Below are 24,876 nucleotides of genomic sequence, written 5' to 3'. Positions count from 1 at the left end.
TTTAAAGTATACATAAATAATTAAATGGCAATTTTTTTCTGTAGGAACCTTAGAAAATAATTATAAATTAAGGCAAGGATTTTTAGATTATCATCATAACTAAATGTTCTGAGTAAGTGTTGGTTAATATAGAGATTATACGTATGAACTTATTGTGGATATTCCCATTATTCTCTTTATAGGGATAAGATCAAGACTAATAGAACTTTCTAGAAAACTGAATGCTCCGGTCCTCTCGTGAAGAAAGATTGTCTTCTACAGGTCAACTAGAGAACTTTCTTCCACCATCTCTGAACATTGCACTGTAGTTATTCCCAGTGCTTAAATGTGTATTTTCTCCATACCAGCTAGACCTGTCTGTGGAGCCCTTGCTGTAGTCACTCCAGCCAGCTCTTCACTAAAGTAGTAATTTGAATAATTTGTCATGGTATTTTGCTGTGGTGTGGTTGGCACCTGTCACAAAAGAGCACAGGGCCTCCTGAGAGCTCTTGGGCCCTATACTCTCTGTCTCATTATCATGGAGTCTAGTGTCTAAAGTCTTCCCAGGATTATGAACTCTCCCCATTCCATATGTAGCATATCCTACTGTTATTCCTTGTGACCATATACCATGTTTGTCCCAAGCTAGGGCCTAGAGTCTGGAAATGGAAGGTATCAGCTGAGCATGTCTTAATAATTCAGTCTCAGGGTCCTCCTCTCTCATACGCATCCTTCCTCCACTCTGATTTAGACTTTTGCCTTCTTCCATCTGATCATACTCTTACTGTGAGGTGTGATACTTTTGTGTTAGATCTTACTCATTATGGCATTTATTTTATTTTAAAATTCATTTGTATACTTCCATTCTGTTGATTAAAGCACTCCAAATGTTGTCTTGGATGTTTTCACTTAACAACTTGGTTTCAGAGAGCTTAAGTGAAAAACTGCCTTTTGGCCAATATAAAGTTTGTAAAGAGTGGGAACTGAAGCTTTGATACTTCCATAAAAATTCACCAGTATAATACTGTACCTTTGTCCTATTAATTACTTTGTAGTCTTCTAAGGAATTGGAAATTCCTGTAGGATGCACTTTACTAGCTATGAAATAGACTATCAGAGGGAAGCATTCTTTCTAGTTTAGTGTGAAAAAATGCTGTAAGTCTTCATAATTTTCATTGTCATTAATTTTAGCCAGCTTAAGACTTATCAGCTCAATGTGATTTTCATAGTCCTTTACTTTTTGCTAGAAGTTGGAAGTGGGAATTAGCAGAGGACTTGGGGTAAGGAAAGAGGAATGATGTTATATTTCCCTTAATAGTAGAAGCTCTCTCAGAGCCCAGGTTCAACTTAAACATCTTACAAGTTCAACTTCATAGTATATGTTTCTGTTCACTGTAATTTTTCATATATATCATGTACTCTTCTGCCTTCCTTTAAATGTTCATATAAATGTTCACTCCACTTTTACGGTATTGAGTCCACTGATTTAGAATTTTAACTTGTAGTTAGGTGCGGTGGTACATACCTGTAATCCCATCACTCAGGAGGCTGAGGCAGGAAGATCACAAGTTCAAGGCCAGTCTGAGCTACATTGTGGGACCTTGTCTCAAGGGAAAAAAAAACAGAAGTTTTAACTTGCAAAGTAGTCTTCTTCCTTTAGTCATACTGTAGTAGTAATGCAGTTGTCTCCACTGTCACCACAGTGGGTAATTTTTCCCTGGGAGTGGTTGTGACTCTGACCAGCCATACTTGGCTTGATTGCAGCTTGGTTTTTCTTAGTTCCACTGAATCTGATTTTCTTCCATTTCATTATATTACCTGAGCTCCTAGTATCTTCTTTCATCTTTGGAAAGATATTATCTCTTCCCATGCTTTAGAAGGATCTTGTCACGGAACTCATATATAATCAGTGAGGTAAAAAGAAATATCTATACGTACTTCCAAGAGATTGCTAAGAGATGAGCTGTACAGCAGCTTGTTAGTTTTAGGTCTGAGTCACATTTTGTCCCATATGATTATTTTCTTGTGGTGTAAAAGATGTAAAAATAATGGTCCTTTACATTTAAGGACTGTAGCTTCCTTATAGACATTAGATAGCATGACTATATCTTATTGGGCCTCAATTTCCAACCTTCCTCCTTTATACTTTCAAGTGTGATATGTTGTAGGGGAAAAGAGGCAATGAATTCAGGTGGTGGTACCATCTGCCTTGTTCCAGCACTATTCTTACTGTTTGAGGAATGCCCATTGATTACAATGCCCTCACAATATCACATAAGGTTGAATATGGTATAGAAAAATCCTATCATATTCTCATTTTTCAAAAGCAAAATTTTATTTTGATGTTTTTATCCATAATCTTTTACTGATATACTTTTGGGCTTACACATATCCATCTGACTCCAGTATAATCTGATTGCTCTCATCTTTGTTTTCTTCCTTAAGAATTTAACTTTGCTGGGCTGGCAGAGTGGCTCAAGTGGTAGAGCACCTGCCTAGCAAGCATGAGGCCCTGAATTCAAACCCTAGTACCACCAAAAAAAATTAACTTTGCTCCTAAAGCAACCATAGAGTTTCAGGAACATCTTACATTCTCAATGTTTACTAACCCTTTTATCCAAATACTCATTTGTCCTTTTTGTCAGCTGAAAATGATCCTCTGAGCTTAAGCACATCTGTCTGTTTGCTTGGTTTGTCTATAAACAGATGGTCAGATTTCTACATGTAGGGTATTAATATAAATAAATGTTGACCCATTTTCAGCTAATTTTTCCCCATTTCTCTGTAATGTCCTCTCATTTACCCTTTGATTTTAATTATTTGGGGACCATGTCTACTATTTGAATTGGTGCCTAGCTCATAGTAGGTACTTAATATTTGCTGAATCAAAGAATGAAAACTGACATTTATCTTGAGTGGTGGGGCAACATCTTTCAAAGTTCTTAAACTATCATTCTCTCCAAATTAACAGTAATTCAGGTCAGGAGCTCTGGAAGTACTGAATTTCCTTTTATAGTGCTAAGAGATGACATTAAAATACAAAGAAATGACAGGATATAAGGGTGAGTCCACAGGCACCATCTGATCCTTTCTTTGTCTCTAAATATCTGATTTTGGATCCATAATACAGGGGTTCTTCTAATCTAAACAGCAACATGGTTTTATATCCTTGCTTATAGATTCCAAAGAACTTTTTCATTCAGCATCACATTTGATCTATACAATACCATGAGGTGGGCCACACAGGAATAGCTCTACTTTTCATATAAATACCAAAGCAGTTAAGTGGTTTGCCAAGGTGGCATGGTAAATGAATAGCAGAACCAAAGAGAATACCTGGGTCTTCTTGTTCCCAGGCTAGTGCTCTGAACGGTACACCAGGAAATTAGCATTATCCCCTCTGAGGAAGCTCTAAACCAAAAATTTTCTATAATGCAAGATAATTCTACTCAGGACAGGTTTGTTTTTGGTTTTGTTTTGTTTTGTTTTTTGGCTTGTGTGTGTGTGTGTGTTTGTGTTAACATTTTGGCATAGATAGTTGGAGGAGATAACCAAATGGATTTGGCAGCTTTTACCTGGAAAGACAGGCAACTTAAAGTGTATAGCTGTAGGTAATTACTAGAGTTATTTAAGCTTAATTCTACCTTTTGGTGAAATCAGTACTCACTGTCAGCCCTTTCATACAGAGACGCCACATTCAGGGATTGATGCTTTTAAATCTTTTAGAGAACTGGATGGATTATAGCTTCAGTTAGCTTCTCTCACATATTTACAAATGTATTTCTGTTGCCATTACTTATGAACAATAACTTAGTTGGCTAATGGATTCTTGGATCACATCCTTTTTTCCCTGTGTTCTTTGAAGACATTACTTTATTGTCTATTTCTGGTAGTGGCTGAGAGGTATGAGTTTAGATGGATATTTCTTCCCCTTTTGTAGATGACCTGCTTGCTTGCCCTGGATACATGTGATTCTTTGTTTATCCTTGAAAATCAGTATATCCAAGATTGACTGTTGTCTCTTGGCTTTTTCTGGTACACAGTGAATGTTAGATATTGACATTTCAAGCCTGTGTGCATTTTGTATTGGTTTGTTTTGTTCTTCAAGAATTTATCATTCTATTGGCTCTCTGTTATTCATCTTTCATAGTTATCTTTCCTTGCATGGTTTTTATCTCCTTGTCTTCCTTTATGCTGTGTGACTTTTTTCTCAAGTCTTATCCTCCATTTCACTGACTTGATTTTTTTGTACCTTTCTAGGCCTTGTTGCTTGTAATGTGACTTTCATTTTTGTTACTGCTTCTTCCCTTAGCTCATTATGTTGGCTTCTTTGATTCCTTATTTTATTTCTTTGTGGACAGAACCATTTTATCTAAATTTTTCATGGTCTCTGAAATCATTCTTTTACCAGAATGTATTTATGTGTCTTTTGCTTTATCTGTCAGACACGTCCCTTCAGTCCATGGTATAGGGTTGTGACTTTTATTAGTTTCATGATAGACAGCTTCTTGTTCAACCTTTGGATGCATGTGTTGGAGAGCATGAGTACTTATATAAACATGCATTTATTCTGCCTTCTTTCCCAGTGGTCCAGGTGCTTAAACATTGACTTTGAAGATAATGTCCTTCATAATCTATATGTTAGTAAATAGAGGGAACCGATATTGCCAGCAGGAGAGCACCATTAACAACTTAATCAATACAGGATTTTGTTTACTGTTCTGTGTGGAAAGATAACTTTAACTAAGGTTCCTGTTCCATTGACTTGGGCTATCACTACCTTCTGGTTTGAACATACGGGACATATGACATTTTAATGAACTTAAGAAGTTATCAGCCATTGGCAGTGATTAATTAGTTAATTAAATGATAGAATATTTCAAACTAGCACATAATCAGAGTTATCAGGAGAAGTATAAGCTCTTTTTATTAATAGAATGTAGTCAAGAAGTCTCACTGAGGTTGATAACCCTTCGGAGATTATAGGTAAGAAGGGATTCTTACCTGTCTTTTAAATTAACCCTTTTAAAATGTAGTTCATTAAGAAATAGAAAGGTATGCCAGGCATGGTGGTGTATGCTTGTAATACTAGCACTTGGAAGGCTGAAGCAGGAGGATCATGAATTTGAGGCCAGCCTGGACTACGCAGTGAGACCCTTACTGAGAGAGAGGGAAGAAGGTGTTAAGTCTTCATTGTAATTTTTTTTGTTATTTATGAATATACATTCAAAAGGTTTGTAGGTCTTGGACCTACCGTGGAAGGACATGGGCTGATGTTTCAAAAGCGTGTTTGCAAGTAGATTATGGGGTGGGAGTTTTATTTGGCTTATTGGTAAGATTGAAGCTTCCTTGCCACAGTGGCCAACACATTCCAGTAAACAACCCGCAGCAAACTTTTGTCACCTTCAGGATTCTTGAGGAGCACAAGGGAAAGCCTTGCTGTATCCACCTAACTTCACTTGAGGCAGGGCCTTCCCTTAAGCTCAGAGTCTTCACTAATTTGTGCTGGTGTACAATGGAGAATTGAACACAGGTCTTAGAAAGGAGACTAAGGAAGTGAAGGTGGCAGACAGAGAAGTCATGGGAAGGAAAGTGATGATAATATCCAGTGTCTAGTGCATGCTAGAAGCGATGCTAAGTGCTGGGCATGTGGCAGTGAGGCAGTGATCAAAGCAGAGAGAACCCCATGCCTTATGAGCTCACATTCTAGTAGGGAAGACAGACTAGCAATGAAATTAAATAATTTTATAGTTCACCTGGGAGATGAATGCAATGGAGAAGAATGAACTGGAGCACAGCACTGAACCTTCTTACTGTCGTTTCCATCATAGACAGATGGGTTCCTCAGAGGCCAAGTGTGAGTGAAGCTCGAGTTCTGTTCTCTGTTGTATCTGAATTTGGAGATTCTGTCTTCTGTGCCTGACTCTATGAGGACCCTGTCAAGGTTCCTACACTGCAGCTTCAGGTAGACAGAGGGGACTGAGCCCATTTTAGTCATTGTCTTGCTGTCCAACAGGGAACAGTGGTCAGATAAGAGGGGCCAGCTTCTACAATCAAATCTCATTGAATGATATAGGCTGTTGTTTCCTCATAACAAAAACAGTTCCCACAGGTTTGTATGCATCTTTTCAAGACTTCAGAAATCATTATTTTAAAAAAGTGTAAAGCATCTAATAGCAGCTTTTCAGGAGAGACCCTGTTTACACTTCCAAACTCATTTTAGAGGTGGCGGAAAGGAATATCTGAGAAAGGTTCCCTTTCGGGTCTGCAGCTTGCTATCTATCAGCTGTGCTTGCCCCCAAAATGAAGACAATAGAAAAAACAATATTTTAGTCACAGAATTCTTGAGAAACCTTTTTTTTCTTGTTTCTACCTTTCCATGTATCTCTAAAGTAAGGACATGAATTCCCCCTAATCTCCATGATAGGCTTAGGGCTGTCACTTCATGTGTGCTACATGCAGTTTTCCATGCAGCAATTCCACTTTCCCTTAGAGGGCACATCAGAGTCACAGTGGAGACTTGCAGTTCTCCCCACCTGCCTCATTTCCCTTGAAGCTGAGTGACCCTGAAGCAGGAGGCTTAACTAACTGGAGAAGGGGATATGACTTGCTTAATTATTCCCACAGGTAGGGCCAATTTGTCACCCTTTAAATTGACTTATTTGCATATGAACAAAAGCACCTTGGGGCTTCATTACTGAAAGTCTCCAAACAAACATCTGATAGCTATATGCCTACATTAAAAGAAAGTCTGTCGTCCTTGTCATCTTTGGGCCCCGAGATCTGCAACTTATCTCACATTAATATCCTTTGAGTGTATTATTAAAAACCAGAAGACATGTGCATTTCTGTGTGGAAAATTCTACTCAAGGTGGAGACTTGACCTCAACATCCTGTCCCTGTCAGTGTGGCAACTTTGCAGGCACAGCACCTCCAGTTTGAAGTGGTGATGTCAGCCTTTGATGTAGGTCTGTCTGCTAAGAAAGAGAGCCTCATGCTTGGAGTTCCATGGTCCAGTATGGACTATTGAGAAGCCTTTCATGGGACTTTTTTTTTTACATGTCGTAGAATTGAGATATTAAGTCTGTGGTAATAGTGGATCCTGGAAGTTCACAGTGAAAAGAATATGAACTTAACCTGAAAAATATTTCTCTGTTCTATAAATCTCTCAGTGACATTTGAATTAATCAAGCATAATTAAATGTAGTTAGATTTTTGTCAGATTGTAGTTCAAAATAATATTCATCTATGGAGAGGGTAATATATTCTGTAGAAATTTTATTAAGCACTTTAGTTAAGCAAACACTAAGGAGAACAAAATCAGCCTCAGGAAGGTTAATTACTAAAAAACACAAAGTATAGTAGATTATGTAAATCATTTTAATTTCGAATACCATGGCTTGAGCTTTAATTTACATAGAGAGGTATTTTGGATTTGTTTTTCACATTCTATTTTCCAAAAGTACAGAATTATACTTGCACTCTTTAAAAGTTCTAATCATTCTAGGTTTCTACTGAGTTTACTTAACTTTTTCTATTATAGTTTACAAAAAATGAAGAAGTACAGTTACAGTCTAACTAATTCTCTTAGGATTCCACTAAGTTTGTGTAAATTGTAAGAACTGTGTTTATTTTTCTATACAAATAATGGTTTTAAGAGAAGTATCAGGGGAGAGAATGTATGTGAAAGCATCCAGCCCACGTGTGTCTGTGCAATAAATGCTCATTTAAAAGAAAAAGTTTTAAGAAAAGTAAAACATAAGAGTTTAGACTATAACAATAAATCTTTTAGTAACTTCCTTAAAGAGAGGAGTAAAGAGATCAAGTTGATTTTATATGTATATTTATTGTAGCCAGAGACTTAAATTTTCACCACCTTTTCCTGTCTCAGGGAATAGCCTTTGATAAGAATCTCATGGAACTCTCTGCAACTGTATCACAATGAATTCAGATTTGGCAGTTCTTGTCTGAATTTCAGAACTAGAGTTTCAAAACTATTGTAATCTCAGGAACATGAGATTTACCCAAGAAACCTGAACTTGCTCTTTTCATGATAAATGGCGTCAAATTTCCTTTGTATTAAGCACAGGTCTCTTTACCATACTTCTCTGAGATTTTCATACCCCTGAAATTTGATTTCAGTTGATAGTTTGTTTATTGGCTTTTTAGTGAGGATTCTGTTTTCAATTGAAACTGACTCCTTTTGGGATAAACTTTCACTTAAAAGAACATTCCATTAAGGATCTCTAACTGCTGTTAACTTAAAAGTGGCTCATTAATTTAAAATACTCTGTAACTTTTGCAAAATAGTGTAAATGTCAAAGGTCCTATATGCCCTCCAGTTAGCAAAGTAAAGAAACTTCAGCCGGATGCTCATGGCTCACACTGTAATCCTAGCTACTTGGGAAACAGATCAGGAAGATGGTGGTTAGAGACCAGGCCTGAGGAAATAGTTCACGAGACCACCCCCATCTCCAAAATAATGGGCAAAATGGACTGGAGGTGTGGCTCAAGTGATAGAGCTCCTGCTTTGCAATCATGAAGCCCTGAGTTCAAAACCCAGCCCCACCAAAAAAAGAAAATAAAGAATCTTCTAATTCCAGCATGTAGGACTGGTTTAACTGCTCTCCAATTCATCTTTGCCTTCTAAATTGATTGAAAATGGCACACTTCCAATGGAATGCATATTAATAACACAACTACTTCATGTTTAAAATAGTCTTACCTTCAGATTCTTTTTTGAGAGAAAAAAAGAATCTTAATATTCGATGCTAACACTGTTTTGGCTGTTCACATATGGTAGACATTGACAAGGAAGTTACAAAAATTAAATCTGATTGCAAGTCAGTGGTATTCATCATTTAGCCATGTTGAATGTCATGTCACAAAGGAGTTTGTCAAATCAGGTAGGATGACTATGAAATGTTATATTGTTTAAATCATGGCATCCCTTTCTCATAAATTCCATTTTCTTTTTGTCATTTGAACTGTTATAACTGAGAAATCTCAATCTGTATTTTAAAAGGCACTATAGATTTACAGTAGAGATGTGAGGAGACTTGAGACTGCCTGCCATTGAAGAGGGACCAGGCTAAACTGTAGCTTCACTTTTCAAGCCTTCTCAGAAGGCAGCTGTAGCTGGCATAAAAAATAAAAGGGGCATGACCAAGTCCTATATCTGTTCACTGTTTCCCTAGATACTTGTGTAACTCATCCCTGGTAAAACAACACTTGCTTCTCACTTTGAAAAGTTCCTATTAGAGTCTCTTCTGTGATTTGACCAAAAATTGTGCCAATACTTATAAGTTTTTAAGACTAAACTAAATGTATCTTGACTCTTGAATGGACAGTTAAGGCAAGATTTACCTAGAAAATACAAAGCACTGAGTGATATAAGAATTGAACAGACTGGGCTGGAGATGTAGCTCAGTGGCAGGGTGATTGCCTAATCTGTGCAAGGCCCCAGATTCTATCCCCAGCACTGCAAAAAGAAAAAAAAATGTAATAGGCTATATTCAGTGTTGCAGGAATTGAGCTCTGTTGCCTCCTTCACTTCCATTCTGTTCGCTGTGACAGTCATGCTTCTCTCTTCCCATGCTGCACTGCCCTAGAACTGAATACTATACTCTGGTTAGAAGCTAGAGTTGTGAGTGAGTCAGTTCTGGACAACATGACACACTTTCAGAAGACTGAAAGTCTTAACATTCTGGTTAACCCTAATCTCTGCATAGTTTTTGGTGTTAAAATCTTTTGAGGTTGTAACTGCTGCCTAGGGTTTATATACATACCACCTGCTACTCTTAAGTTCACACCCTCTCAAAAGTATACAAGTGCTTGAAATTTAAATATTTCCCAGATTTAGAACTTGTGAATGCCTAAGAAATGCTTGAACTGAATAAGAAAAGCCACTGTGGAATAAAGTATATTTTGTGAACATATCTAATTAAGTGAAAAGTTCCTAGCTTTGCTGAGCTTTCTTAATAACTCCTTGACTAATAAAATTGTTGTCTAAACTGGGAAAAATTGCTGATTTGATGAGAAAGATAGTGACATGAAACAAATGTTCATTACAGCATTTGCAGCCACAAGTGCAAATCCGACCTGCTTCATTTCATGCCTCTGTCAGCTTAGTTACAGTGATAAATGTACACATGTGTCTAGTGTTCCCGAGCAACCTTTGGTTTGTAGAATGAAGCCTATGGCCTGGCTGATACACACTGTCATGAGTGAAGAATGACTTTGGATGGGGTCATTTATCACTCTACATGTCATGGAGAAAGTGTCTTGTGATTGTTGGAAAAACAACCAGAAATGTGTGTGGCTCAGATAACATTTTCCATAAACTGGAGTACAATCTGTGGTGTCTGTCATAGCCAAATTAGGCCCGCAGCACATGGACAGTTCTATGCCCCAGTTGTCAAAATAATAAAACAGTAATCACTCACTGGGCATCAGAGTGATGGTTTCTGTATTCCCGTCGCTTTCACCTATACACTTGGTCTTCCCTTGGTTTCTGAAATTCAATATATGAGCAGCAGCAAGCAGCGTTGCAAATTGCTGGGAATGTACAAGGATGCTTACTTAGATTCTTAGGATCATTTAAAAGAAAAATCTGCCTTTTGGATTTTTTATGGCAGGCAACATTGAACTCACCTTTTGGTAGAACATCCTATGAGCAAAATACAGGAGCTGTATAACAGTAAACTATAATAGTGGTATTTTTCAAAATATAGTCTATGGATAGAGGGAAAAGGGCAATTTAATGTATCATCCAACCAGAACATTTTGGGGAATGAAAAAGAGCACTATTAAGAATTAGGCTGTAGACTTTGTAAACAAGTGGAAGTGAGACTGTTCTGGGAAAACTGGGATAGCCTGGTTATAGAACACCCACACCACAGTGATCTGAAATGCTACTTAAATGCAGAGTCCTGGGTTCTTCCTCAGCTCTATGGATTCAGATTTCCTGGGGTTGAGACCTGGGAATGTACAGTTTAACAAATGCCACAGGGGAATTCTTAAAAGGGTGTAAGTTTGGGACCTGCAACTTGAATTTTTCAACTGAAGGGCTGTTGGTTCCATGGTCTCTTGAAGAAATGAAGCAGCAGCAACACCAGTGCCCCCAAAGACATTTAAGTGAACTTATGTGCTTCCCAAATAATTTAAAAGATACAATCTTCACGTTACTTAGCAATGCCATTCTTACACTAAACATTCAGTAGTAAAGGGGTAGCTATTCTTTTTTTTAAGTTTAACATGAAATCCATATAACTGGTGTATATATTTTACTAGAAAACCAACGTTCTTGAAAATTTAAGGCAAGAACCTTGCATTTCAATGATTCTTTGGGAGTGTTAGTGTCAGGAAATCATGATTGTTCTGTTACCAACAAACTGTTAACTAACTCTCTCTACTTTCCCCATCTGTAAAATTAAGGAATTGGATTATATGGATTCCAAGGCTCTTACCAAGCTTCATGTTTCATGGCACTCTTTAAAAACCTAAAATAGAGCCGGGCCTGGTGGCACATGCTCATAATCCCAGCACTCTGAGGTTGGAGGCAGGAGAATCTCAAGTTTAAGACTAGCTCGGCTACCTTCATGGCAAGACCCTGTCACAAACCAACAAACAAATAAAGCAAATAGCAATTAATAACTATTTTCATGTTATCTGTTTTGCCTAATGAATATAAAACTAGTGACTTTTAAATTTTTTACTACACAGTATGTTTGTTAAGGCAGGTGTTCATTGTTGTCCTAGACTCCTTACAGGTAGGTACAGCTCGAGGAAGTGACACATTCTAAATACAAGTCTAAATAATACAGCTTCAGCTGGAACTCGTGCTTTCAGAAGATACCTGGTCTACAAGACAGGATCCTCTATGGTGGGCACACACTAACTGAATCCCTGTATGCGAGGACATTGTGCACAGCCACCACTAAATTCCAGCTCCAGGTGGTGGCCAGCTCCTCAGCAGCCTCTCATTCCAGAAAACATGACAGCAAATTTGTTTTCTAAAAGGATTTTTGCTTTTTTTTTTTTTTAACCCATTCAACAGGGAAAAAATTTAGACGGTAAAATTTATAGTCAAAGGCATCACCCATCAACACTATGTTATCAGATCCTACCCAGTGACTCTTTAAAGTGTGGTTTTGGTAAAAAAAATTTTTTGGCAGTACTGGGGTTTGAAATCAGGGCCTCCACTTGCCAGGCAAGTGCTCTACCACTTGAGCCATGCCTCCAGCCTTGTTGCTTTACTTATTTTTCAGGTAGGGTCTTGAGTTTTTGCCTGAGGTTGGCCCTGTACCTTGATCCTCCTACTTACTACTTCTCTTGTAGCTGTGATCACAGGTGTGTACCACTGCACCTGGTTTATTGATTGAGATGGGGTCTCCCTAACTTTTGGCCCACTGGCCTCGAACCCCAATCCTCCTGATCTCTACCTTCTGTGTAGCTGGAATTACAGAAGGAGCTACTGTATCTGGGCAGAATTTTACCACATCTGTATTTTATCAAGTCAGCAGCTGTGCTAAGACATCATTCATGACTTGGGAATGGCATTCTCTTAGCGGCTGCTCCTGCCCTGGTTTGAAATTCATAAGTATGGTTAAGACTCACAAAGCTACTCTCTCACTCAAGATTGCAGAATTCCTTAAAACTGCTGCAGACCATTGCACCTTAGTGTGCATATTTTTACTTCCTTGTCCTTCATTACAAAATCCTTCCCAAATGACTTAATAATGCAGGCTTACAAGTGATTATCTGCTGATAATATTTTCAGATGTTCGCTTCATAATAGCACATAGATTTATACTTTGATCACATGAATAAATCACAAGGCATGTAGAAGGAGTTGCCCTCTGGGAATGGTTTCTGTAGACCCCCACCATCCATCACTAGAACTCTACATTGACAGAAATGCTCTATATCTGTGTCTTATCATGGTTGCCACTAGCCACCTAAACAGTGAAAATGTGGCTAGTGGAACTGAAGAACTGAATTTTAAATTTTATTTCTTAATTTAAATAGGTACATATGGCTAGCAGCAACAGGCAGTTATCTATAGCCATTTTCATCTCTTGAATTTTTTTAAGTTAACATCACCCATTTCACCAGTCACTGGGGCTACGCACTTGATAGTAAGTGTCATTTCCAAACAGTCTTAACCCGAATCCTCTGCCCTCTGGTTAGAATGATACTTTCATCAGCATAATAGTCTCTCTTTGGATAAGAAAATGCTAGACTTTTTTCTGTTGTGGCCACACAGCAGGTCAATTCTTATCTTTGCTACACAGCCACATCTTTGAATCCAGCTACCTCAGGCTCACTTTGTTCCTTAAGCTGAAGGATTACTGTAACCCAAAGGGTCTCAACTTGACTCCACATCAAAATCTCCAACTAGCCCCTACTTTAGATCCATCAGAGGGGTTCCAGGAGGTACTTTTTGAGTTCCCTAGGAGATTCTAACGGGGCAGTGTCACAAACCACTGATAAAGTCCAAATTATAGGACAGCGTTTGAGAATAGCTAGAATGCTGGCCGTTGGGCTGGTGGAGTGGCTCAAGTGGCAGAGTGCCTGCCCAGCAAGTGTGAAGCCCTGAGTTCAAACCCCAGCACCATCAAAAAATAAATAAATAAAAGAATGCTGGCCGCAGCAAATCCATCTTTACTGATGTCCATTTAACAGGTGACTGAAAACTGTTTAAAAAGGAGAAAAGACCTTGTAAGTTTGGAGTTGAGGCAACTATGCAGCCTTGCTGTTTTTCTTCTGTTCATGAAACTCTGAGCTAGGCTAACACTGCTCCTACTATTATTTGGTATTCTTGTCCAAATAGAATTTGCCAGTCTTCAAACAAAATAAACATGTTAATGATTTCAACAACAGTGATGGATACAGAAGCTTTTGACAGTTCCTTCTAATGGCTTCATATAATAGTGTAATTATTTCTAAAGTTAGAGGTAGTTATTGTTACCTTAGCACAATAATTGCAATGGTGCTTCCTATATGAAAACTTCTAGGCCTACAACTAGCAGTGAAATAATTTATGAGGGTAAATAAAGGCCCCATTATTCAGGTGAGGAGCCATAAAGGCACTCTGGAATCAATGAATCTAGGGTGAGACCTAGAATGACCATTTCATCTATAAAATGGTTTAAACTATTCCCTGAAGGACCCCAGGCCTATTTATCAAGGCACTCAAGGGAAGAGTGTGTGTCAGCAATGACTTTGGTAGCTCACCCGGACCCTTGCTGTTGCTAGGGGACTGACATTATCAGTCTCCTCTTGGCAGTGCAATCAGAGTGATTTCAAATAGAAAATCTTTCATAGATTTGATTTTTCTACTTTTCCCTACACCGAAGTAGAGTTAGGAACCTTTGCATTCTGTAACAGGGCACTCTACCTCAAAGTGATTAGTAAAATTAGTAAGTCGGTAAGATAATTGTAAAATTGTATTTGGTAGAATCAGAAATTTTGATGGCCAGAAACATACTTTTCATTACGAGCTTAGTAGAGTCAAAAGAAGGGAAAGTCAGGAAAGACCAAAGCTGAGAGCCAGGCTATTAAACTAAAACTGGGGATCAGGAGCGGGGATTGTGTCCTTTTAAAAATTTTGTGTTCGGGCACCTAGCAGCATACTCAAATGTTTACTGAATACTTCCGATGGGAATATATGGTAGACCTTAAGTTAAAATGTGGACCAAGGGCCACGACAGGAAAGGAGCATGGAGTAGCCTGATATTGGATGGCTGAAAGTGAGTCCCAGCTTAAACCATCTCTTGTCAGCATCCAAAGCATCAGGAAAAATAAAAAGAAAACCTAGGGGAAGAGTGAGAATAGAAAACAAATTCTGCCTGGTAGCCAGAATCTAGGTCTCTGGGATTGTTTCAGCAGGAACACAGCCAATAATCAAACACTTCAGTTAGTGTCCCTTGTCACTTAATTTTCTTAGTAGCACCATGTGTGGATTGGAAGATATGTACAAGGAACCTGGGGAGAAGACTCTTCAGTTCCTTCTCCATCGGCCATGGTCCTATATTCATGAGTTGAGAGTTCACTCTTCCTCTCCTCATGAACCAGTTAGCACATTTATTTAGATAACACATCTCCCATATCTATTCTGTCTTGTGGATGTTGAGACTCGAGAAACACTTAAGCAAGGTCATCAGTAGTAGCTGTTAAATAAAAATTTAAATGTCACATGGAAATATTAAAAAGAAGAAAATACTCTGAGATTGGCTGAAGATTATTGTTCCTTGACTTGGAAAAAGATTCAAAGGTGTGGTGGTGCATGCCTGTAATCCCAGAACTTGGGAGGCTGATGCAGGAGGATCAGGAATTTAAGGCCAGTCTGGGCTACATTGCAAGACTGGTCATGTTAGACAGAATAATGACTCCCCATAGATATCCACATCCCAATTCTCACAACCTGGGAATATGTTGTATTATAAGAGGTTGTATTATAAGGTTGCTGATAAAATTGCTAATGACCTTAAAGTATGGAGATTTTCCTGGGTTGTCTAGCTGGACTCAATGTGGTCCCACTTGTTAGTGGCTGAGGGAGTCAGAAGAAGTGTCAGAATGATACAACATGGAAAGACTGAAATGCTGGCTGTTGCTGACTTTGAAGATTGTTAGAGGACCAGTGAGCCAAGAAAAGGCAAGGAAACAGATTCTCCCCTAAAGCCCCCAGACGGAACCTGCCTGGCACCTGACAACACCTTAATTTTAGCCCAGTACAATCCATTTTGGACTTCTGACATCCAGGAGTATAAAATAATAAAGTCGTATAGTCATCAGCCACTACGTTTGTCATAATTTGTTACAGCAATAGGAAACATACATACCTCTCCAACTTTTCTCTCATTTATCATTCATCTCTGGGTACCAGATATGGAAACACATGCAAAACGAATCATTGACTCAGTTGTGTTAATGTGGATTTGTGATCAGGTAAGTCAATGACATGTCAACATCTTCCCAGTGGAAAATGACTACCAAACAAATAAAGACTGGTTACCTTCTCAAGCTTTAGACTTAGAAATTTTAGAGTAACAGGTTACTTGCAAGTATAGTAACTTGACAAAGAGCACTGTGGAAAGGATAAAGTACTCCAAGTGTGGAGTCATTAATTTTTAAATGAAAGGTTACATAGCAAATATTTTAGTTGGCTCTAATCCCTTCATCAGAACTCTGCTTTTTATGAATAGAGTGCAGTAACCTTACAGATTCGTTTCTTCTCTCCACCCCCAATCAAGAAAGATGATGAAGTTAAGAATAGAAATTGCTTATTAGGGGATAGTATAAGTCAACCATACTCTGAAGATTTCTCAGGTTTCCAACATTTGGTTACCTTCAGCTGAGATTCAGCCAATATGGTGTATTTTCTAGAATACAGTTATGGCAGTGCAGAAAAGGCTTCACATATGCCCCAGCTGGCATCTGCAGATATTTGTGCTCTTAATGATACGTTCAGATTTTACTGGTTATTTGTGTTTTCCCTGGTAGTTTCTTTTTGTTCACTTGTTTGTTTTTATTTTATTTTTTGAGACGGGCTCACTATGTAGCCCAGGCTGACTTTGAGCTTGTGATCCCCCTGCCTCAGTCTCCAGAGTGCTGGTATACTGGTATACTGCACCACCACCATTAGGGCACGTGATTCTTTCTTAAAGAATTTGATTACTGGGTACACTTTGATGTGTCTGAATTGTCACACTCTGTCTGAAAAGTGTCTCCATGGGAATCTTATCTAACAGCTCCTGCTGAACACCTGGAGAAGTCTCTCCTTACACCTTCTAATCCAGTAGTCAATGAGGACTTTAATGCAAGAGGAGGACTGTGTGTGTGTGTAAATATTTTTAATAGTGTACCTTTTCCCCAAGAGTTCTGTTTGTTAACAAAGGTTAATGCTCTTTGGGTCAAATATCAAGGTTCTTAAATATAAGTTTTATCACACCATAGTTTTTTCCTCAAGAACATGTCTAAGGTATCATAAAAGTCAAGAAGAAACCAATAACAGTTGCTTTAAATACAGCCTGTCAAAAATGTGTTTGATCTGTGTGGCAAAGTCAAGTAATGTAGTCTACGAAAAATAGGCATTCTGCCTTAAAATGTCCTCTCTTGCTGACTACAGTCCTGGCTTTATTTATTTTACAGCCCAGACTATTGCTACTGCTACAGTCATTTCAAAGCATTAACCCTCTACAGAGTTAATGAAATCTAAGTTCAGTGAGTGGGGGATGTGCACAATTCTTGAGACATTGACATCTGCCTTCTCTGTTGACATTTAGGGACCTGGTTTGGCGCCTCCACCTCCATCTGTCTGTCTTCAACAGATCAAAGCAGCTTTTTCCCATAGATGGAAAAATGGTTGAAATGGCCACTTCCCAAAGTCTAGGTACACTTGAGAAACATTCCATCAAGTGGCAAGATGAGAAAGATGGATGGAACCCAAAAACCTTTTATCTTGATGCTTCAACTGTGAAAGTGAGGTCATCAATGCTGCCCATGGTAGAGGCCCCAGGGAACTGGAAGACTACTGACCACTGCTTCAGCTTCCCAATCAGTGAGAGGCAAACACTTTGTCCTGGTCACTCAGTGATGGCATGGTAGCCTAGAGAAGCCTGGGGTTGATTCAGGCTGCCTCATAAATCCAGCCACCTTTCTTTATAGGCAAAAGAGACCTCGGAAACCATTTCCTTCACTTCCCACTCCTATTTTACGAAGCAGACTCCGAGGCCAGAGAAGTGAAGTGGTTTGGCCAGGGTCACAAAGGAAGTGAGTCCATGACTTGTCCCCGTTTGGCACAGTGCAGAATCAGATCCTTCTGACGGCCAAGCCAGTGCCAGTCAGTGCACTAGGACAGCTGCTACAGTGCCCGGATTTTTCCACATTGAACTAGAGCTCCTAAATAGTGACACACTTAAAAAACACAATCGGACTGGGGCATGACTCAAGTAAGTGGTAGAACACCTTCCTAGCAAGCATGAGGCCCTAGGTTCAAACCCCAGTACGCCAAAAAAAACTGACAGGCAAAAGTGCAATTCTGCATCCATTTATTTATAAATGAGTTGAGAATGCTGTGTTCTGTTTGGGTATGTGGGAGAGGGTGTGGGGAGGAGGGGCTGATTCCAGTAGTTTGCATTATTCAGCACCAGAGCAAATGCTTGGGCATAAGATCGTGCTTTAACCCAGATGAGTTGTTGTCGTCTTGTCTTATATGTACAGCAGTCTTAAGTATGTATGCTCTTCTTATGGCTTTGTCCCCGGACACTTTGCAGTGACACACAAAAAACGAGAGAGGAGTCTGAAGAGAAGTTGAAAATGCCTCATGAGCTATTTTCTTTTTTGAAAAGCAGATGATCAGGACTAATGCTGAGGTACATCTCTGCTATACTCAGCTGAGCCACTCACACCATCTCGCATCTCTCCCTGGGATATGATGGGTACTAAAATAAGTCCTGAAGATGGAGAGAAAATAAGCCTATGTTCTTCTTGCCCCCACCCCACCAAAAGATGGACTCACAGTATGTAACAGTCTAAGGTGCAGAGCAAGACTGAAACCCTGCCTCTGTGTCTCTTCCACCCAGAGCAGCTCAGAAGCCAGGCCATGTCTGTGGCTTGCTTCTCATGAGGCTGGCTTGCCTTTGCCTTTGGAAGGTCGTGGCACACAGCAGCTTACTTGCCAGAAACAGGCCATTCCATGTGACATCGTTTTATAACTCCACCCCTGTTGCTTAGTTGGAGGAGTGGGGTCAACATTTGGTTTCAGAGTCCCCATCAGGAGGATATGGGAGTACTTTTTAAATGAGGAAGGTGGGAGGTGGGGATCCCACTTGCTGCATGAGTATCTACTTAACCTTGAGGTACATGACAAGACTCATTCCTCCTTCAACTGTTAAGGGTCAAGTTAACCCTAGAAAGGGAGCAGAAAATACCTACCATCCACTCCCACCCCACTTCAGTCCCATTTTCTCCCATCTTCATAACCTCCCTCCACAATCCTAAATCATTGTCCTTTAGCCCTCCTCAGTCTGAGGCTTCCTTCCCTTTCTACAGCAAAGAGAATCTCTTTCCTTGCTTTTTGTCATTTCTGCTTACCTCTCAAAGCTTGTGGCATACTTATTGTATGCTTCCCCACTGAAGCCTTAACTCAGTCTTGGCCATGACTGTTGACTGGATGGCAGCCACAGCTTCTCCTGCATGTGGGGAAGGGGCAGAGCAGGGGCTGGGAGAGACTGAGAGACAGCCAAGAAGAATCGAAGGTTGGATTACACAATCCTCCATATTCCTTCTGAATAGACTTGGGGCCTTAGGAAGGTGAAGAAGTGTTGGAGGTTAGGACGGTGAGATTTATGAACCCACTTATGGGTTGTTTTGGCCCATCCCTGGACACCACTGGTGTTGGTCATTTGCCATCACTGGAAGCTATGGGTGGCACCTGTCAGTGCGGTGTGTAAGGCCTGCAAATTAATAGCCTGATACTTCAACCCCACAGTATTTGGTCCCAGAGCAGGACTCAAGTAAAAGTGGATCTACCTTCCCTGGGCCATGGAGTCAGAGCACTAAAAGGCCTCCCCAAGATAGACCTTCACCTACAAAAACGAGGTCCTGAAATGGGTGAAAGGAGCAGATTTTCCTTTATACTCTTCCTTTTCTTTTTCCAGGAACCTCTTTTCTTCTTTTCTCTTCCCTTGTCCTCATCACCTTCCCTTGGCCGGCTGATCTCCTCATTCTTTAACTGCCCAAAGTGTCAATCAACCAAAATGGCAGGAATACATGCAGTTTGTCCCAGGTGCACAGTGGAAGGCAGAGGACAAATGGGCACGATGAAAGAATAAAGCCCTTGCCTCTCCAGAGAGTGATGCCCTGGCAGAGCCTTGACTGCAGGAAAAACTTTCCTTCTCACAGGTCACATTCCTGCCAGCCCTCTGTCCTGCATGAGTGCTGTAAGGAATTTTGCAGAAAGTGCCAGGAACAAGGATGTTCCGAGCCAGCTTAGCCTCAGAGTCTTGCTTTCCAACCAACACCACTCGTCCATCTCCAGGTGGGAAGGGAGGTAGTTCAACCCCAACACAAACGGAAGACAGACATGCCGCCTTCCTTCATTGGTTGTCTCCAGAAGGCTTGTTCCAAAGGCCTCTGAAAAGGGATGTTTTGTCACAAGAGGTTCTGGGCCCATAAGTTGCTGCCTGGGGCCTCTGCTCAGTCAGGCCCCAGATCAGTCTGACTTTACCAGGGTAACCAGGCAATATCTACTTCTACCCAGGAGTTTGGTTCTAAACCTTGACTGTACCTGCTCATTCCCTACAGGTGATTAGGGAGCAGTAACTTTGGGCAGTTCTTCAGGGATCTTAAAGTCTTCATCCCATCAGCAAACCTGGGGCCAGAAAGCACTATGATACTACCCAGACCATTCAAAGAACTGAGCACACCACTTCTTGTGAAACTCTCCAGCACCTCTTTTCACCTAAAAATTGTGCAGAAGGCCATGAGAACACAATAATCTCCTAGTTGGGACAAAACATTTCTAAAGGAATCTGGTATGAGCTTTTGACAAAGTGCCCAAGTCACAAGGGAACCAGATGGTTCTTTAGATCAAGGATTTCAGCAGGACATTAGGGTGGAGAGCAGGAGAGAAATATATGGTAAAATGTCCCCACCGTATATTCATATTGCATATGGTATACACCCTGGGGTGGCATATTTGGAGCATACATAAAACAGATACGTGCAGGTAGCACCCCCTATCGGTATACTATGTTTGGTACATCAAACTGTTACTTGAGGTCTATGAAACTGTGAACTGGTCAGAAATGGAAAAAGCCATTCCATAATAGCATCCTTTAAGGAGAAGCTTTGGGAGACGTTTACGTCTGCCACACTTGGAGTCAAAGCAAAGCAGCTCCTCTTTTTTTCCATCCTTGTTTTTCCTTGTTGAAGTTCCCGCAGGTTAAGGAAATTTCTGGACAATAATGAAGTCACACCAATGATGAGAAAATACAGCCAGGAGCACATTAGGCCTTAGGTGGAGTTCAAAACTGTCCTTTGAATGAGAAGTTAAGGTTCATAACAGATTACCTTTTATATCTGGCCCAAAGTGAAGCTGTGTCTCTGAGCCACAGTACTGGAACTGGAAAGATCTGGTGCATTGCAATACCAGGTCTTAGTGGCTGAACTGAGAAGGCTGGAATTTGTCTGTAACTTGACTATTTGGGAGGTGCTTTGCCACCTCACCTGGAAGTAAATGTATTGTGGCAGAGCTTGAGTGTTAGGAGACAACGTGCAGGCCCTTAGAGAGCCAGAAGTAGCAGGATGAGGGACAGCCGCTTCCATGGGTGGTTCACTTGATAGGGATGGGTGTATGGACCCAAGTACAAGTCACTCCACTCAATGTGAGTCTCCCTGGGGTGCTCCATGCCTTTCCTTAACAGAAGTTGAGTGGAGTGACTCTAGATGAGGCTAAGAAGGTTGGTCTAGGTTGTCTGGCTGGAAACCTCCATGCTGAGCCCTTGGCAGGCTGTGTCGGGAGTGAGGGAGAGCTGGCCAACCAACACCTTCCCATGGCAGAGCTCAGGGTCTCCCTGATGAGCTGCAGCTCCCACAGTTCTTCCCCTTCAAACACCACCCAGGCATCTCTGGGACCCCCCTCTTCCCCATCCTGTGTGGTGTGGCTCTTGCCTGCCAGCCACCTTTACTTCTCATCCTCATCCCCCTCACTCATGCTGCTGATGGAGGCTGAGGCTGCTTTGGGTGAGGAGGGGGGCGAGGTTTTGATCGGGAGCCACGAGAAGGTGGGTGATGGGGAGCGGGAAGGGGACCGGCTCCTGGTGGGGCTGCTCACGGGGCTCTGCTTTGGGGATAAGGCCTGTAGCATCCGGCTACTCCTCTCTTGGAACATCTGTTTCTAGAGAGAAATTTGAGAGAAGGCATCTGTTAACAGCAATCTCAGGTGGCAGCAGGATGGAGAGCCACTCCCCAAACACACCCACAAACATCCCATGTTGTTCAAGATTATGAGTGGAAAGGAACTGAGTGACATTCTGGGGCAGTGAGATGACCATATACAAGATCACAATCACTGCTGGTTCTGGGCACTCTTCTTATCTTCTTTTCTTACAAATCTTATATAATTGAACTGCGTATCTCTTACTTGATGGGCAAAATAGTAATGTCATAGGTACTGATGGAACAGGATAAAATAAAATGATAACCTCTGTCCTCATGGATGTGAGGAATCACACAATCAACAAAATATGTAGGACACAGGGTGGAACTGTGGTCTGTGGGAACTGTAAGGTGGAAAGGGATGGCAAATTGGGGTGGGGGCAGGGGGCCACAATTTCAAATGGGGTGCTCAGGGAAGGCCTCACTGAGAAAAGGCTATTTATTTCTCCTTGTGTTTACTTCTCCTTGAGGAGAAACACAAGGCATATTCAAGGGGAGGAGAGAGGCTATCATGGCAGCAGTGGAGAGAGTTAGGGGAGGGGAGAGTGGGAGGCACTGGGGGAGACCAGGCCTGAGAAATAACAGGATGCTGTTTCATACCAGGCCTTCTCTGAGGAGGGAAACCTCTGGAACACAGGAGTTACAAAACTTGCTTTTTGTTTTCCAAGAACTTCTCTGACTACAGTGAAGCAAAGGCAGAAGCAGAGAGCCAGACCAGTGAAGCACCCATTACAGTAAGAATTCAACATTTTGATGGTTCCTGGCCCACACTGATAGCTGCAATGATGATGAGAAAAGGCTTGATTCCCAATATATTTTTGCCATATTTCTTATTAAGGTATAATAAACTCAATCATTTTCACGTACAGTTCTGTGAGTTTTGACAATTACATACAGTTGTGCCACCACTACCACATTTGCAGCATAGGAGAGTTCTATCAGCCCCCAAATTTCCTTATGACTCTTTGTAGTCACCTTCTCTCCCAGCCTCTGGCAACAGACCTGTTTTCTGTCCCTCCAGTTTGGCCTTTTCCAGAATGTCATGGAAATGGAATCCCATAGTATATGATCTGGCTATAGTCTGAAGGTACAGACAATAAGACTCACTGTCTGATCTGGATCTTTGACAATGTACAGGAAGAGAGGTTAGAGTTGTGGGGTAGGACCCTGGGGATTGCTGGGAGAAGGACCAGCTTACTAGAGAGTACTAAGTACAAGTTGCTGCTGTGACTAGAACCCCAAGGGCCCATGGGGTGGCAGTAGCCTGGGCCTGGAGCACCAGAATGAGGCTAGACAGCCTCCCCAAGAGCCCTGGGAAGATTTTAATCATGGGAGAGTATGATAAGATTTGTGCTTTAGAAATATCTCTGGGTGTGAACATAAAAGTGAAGAAAAACTATAAACAAAAAGATTGATGCTTGACTACACAGAAATTTAAAACATTTGTACTTCACAAAACACCATGAAGGCTGAGGTGTAGCTCAGTGGTAGAGTGCATGGTTAGCACACACAAGGTCGAGGGTTTGATCCCCAGCACTGAAACAAACAACCAAACAAACAAACAAAAAGCACCATGAAATAAGATAAAAAGCAAACAAAAAATCAGGGGCAAATGTTGGGAGCCATGAGTGATCCCGGCAGGAAATATTTTTTTAACATTTGTCTACAGGAGCTGAGTATTTAGCTCAATGGAGGAGCACCTGCTTAGCACATGCAGGGCCCTGGGTTCCACCCCCTGCACAACAAAAAAATTAATAAAACTACAAATTACAAATCTTGGTATATAAACGTGTTTATAAAGAAAAAAGAAAAAGATAAAAACCTTAATAAGCCAGGTATGGAGGTACATGCCTGTAATCCCAGCACTCAGGAGGCTGAGTCAGGAGGATCATGAGTTTGAGGCCAGTTTGGGCTACATAGTGAGACCCTGTCTCTGAATAAATAAGTAACTCAATGAAAAAAGGCATATGACATGTAGAGGGAATTCACAAAAGAAATTTATAAATGAACTAAAAAATGTCAGTATCACTAGTAATGAAACAAATGTAAGTGATTGAAATGAGACACTTTTATAAATCAGATTGCTAAGGTTTTTTTTCATTTGTAATGGCTAGTGTCGATGAGAGCAGGAATAGGACAACACTCGTGTGACTGCTGGTAGGTGGATAACATAGCAGTACATCTCTGAGGGGTAATTTGGCAATAGATGCAAAGCTATTTTTAACTGGAGAGAAAGTCAGAGATGTAAGTAAATACTGTTTGTGTCTACGGATACTCATTACAGTGTCATAACAAACAAAACTGCAAATTCCCTAAATAGGTTAGGGAGATCTTATGTAACTCCGAGATGACATACTAGGCAGCTGATGAAAATCAGGTTCTTAAAGAATATTTAATAATATGAAAACATGCTCGTGAGTGACTGCAAAGTCAAAATGATTTTAGAATCATATGGTCTCAGGCCTGGAGGAGCAGCTCAAGTGGTAAAACGCCTGTCTAGCAAGCGTGAATCCCTGAGTTCAAACCCCAGGATCACCAAAAAAAATAACAATAATAAAAGAAATTAGAATAGTATGGTGTCTATGGTTTCAGTGTTGTTGAAGGAATGTATATAATGTAAATGAAAAAAATCTGGGTGGTTAGTCTGCAAGAGATTTTTGGTGTTTGGTCTACTTTCTAGTAGCTTATAATGAATGTACTTGGCCCTTTGAATCTGCGAGTTTCACATCCAGGGATTCAACCAACTGCAGATCAGAAATTATATCTGTATTGGACATGTACAGGCTTTTCTCTTGTCATTATTCCCTAAATAATATAGCATAACAACTATTTACGTAGTATTTACATTGTGTCAGGTATTTTAAGTAATTTAGAGATGTTCTAAAGTATACAGGAAGATGTATGTAGGTTAAATGCAAATGGTACACCATTTTATACAAGGAACTTGAACAG

General features: G+C 40.5%; 2 protein-coding genes across 7 annotated transcripts in view; one reads left to right on the top strand and one right to left on the bottom strand.

Moving 5' to 3' along the window:
• Positions 1-8,581, top strand: part of Pdk3 (pyruvate dehydrogenase kinase 3) — a 66,164-nt gene extending 57,583 nt beyond the window's left edge. Inside the window, exon 12 of the mRNA XM_020180566.2 lies at positions 183-8,581. Coding sequence (XP_020036155.1) covers positions 183-213 — 31 coding nt within the window. The 3' untranslated portion in view covers positions 214-8,581. The remainder of the gene's footprint in view (positions 1-182) is intronic.
• Positions 1-24,876, bottom strand: part of Pcyt1b (phosphate cytidylyltransferase 1B, choline) — a 158,767-nt gene that overhangs the window by 47,519 nt on the left and 86,372 nt on the right. For 3 of the 6 annotated variants that reach the window (XM_074063305.1, XM_020180559.2, XM_074063306.1), the window contains exon 8: positions 17,815-21,883. The exons of 1 other annotated variant lie outside the window; for it this stretch is intronic. In XM_074063305.1, coding sequence (XP_073919406.1) covers positions 21,671-21,883 — 213 coding nt within the window. In that variant the 3' untranslated portion in view covers positions 17,815-21,670. Of the gene's footprint in view, positions 1-17,811; positions 21,884-24,876 lie in introns of those variants that run through there. 2 more of the 6 variants (XM_074063308.1, XM_074063307.1) reach the window with 1 other exon arrangement.

Source organism: Castor canadensis, chromosome X, assembly GCF_047511655.1.
Source record: "Castor canadensis chromosome X, mCasCan1.hap1v2, whole genome shotgun sequence".
Classification (NCBI taxonomy): Eukaryota; Metazoa; Chordata; class Mammalia; order Rodentia; family Castoridae; genus Castor; species Castor canadensis.
The sequence above is the reverse complement of the archived record's forward strand: the minus strand, read 5'-3'. Positions and strand labels throughout refer to the sequence as shown.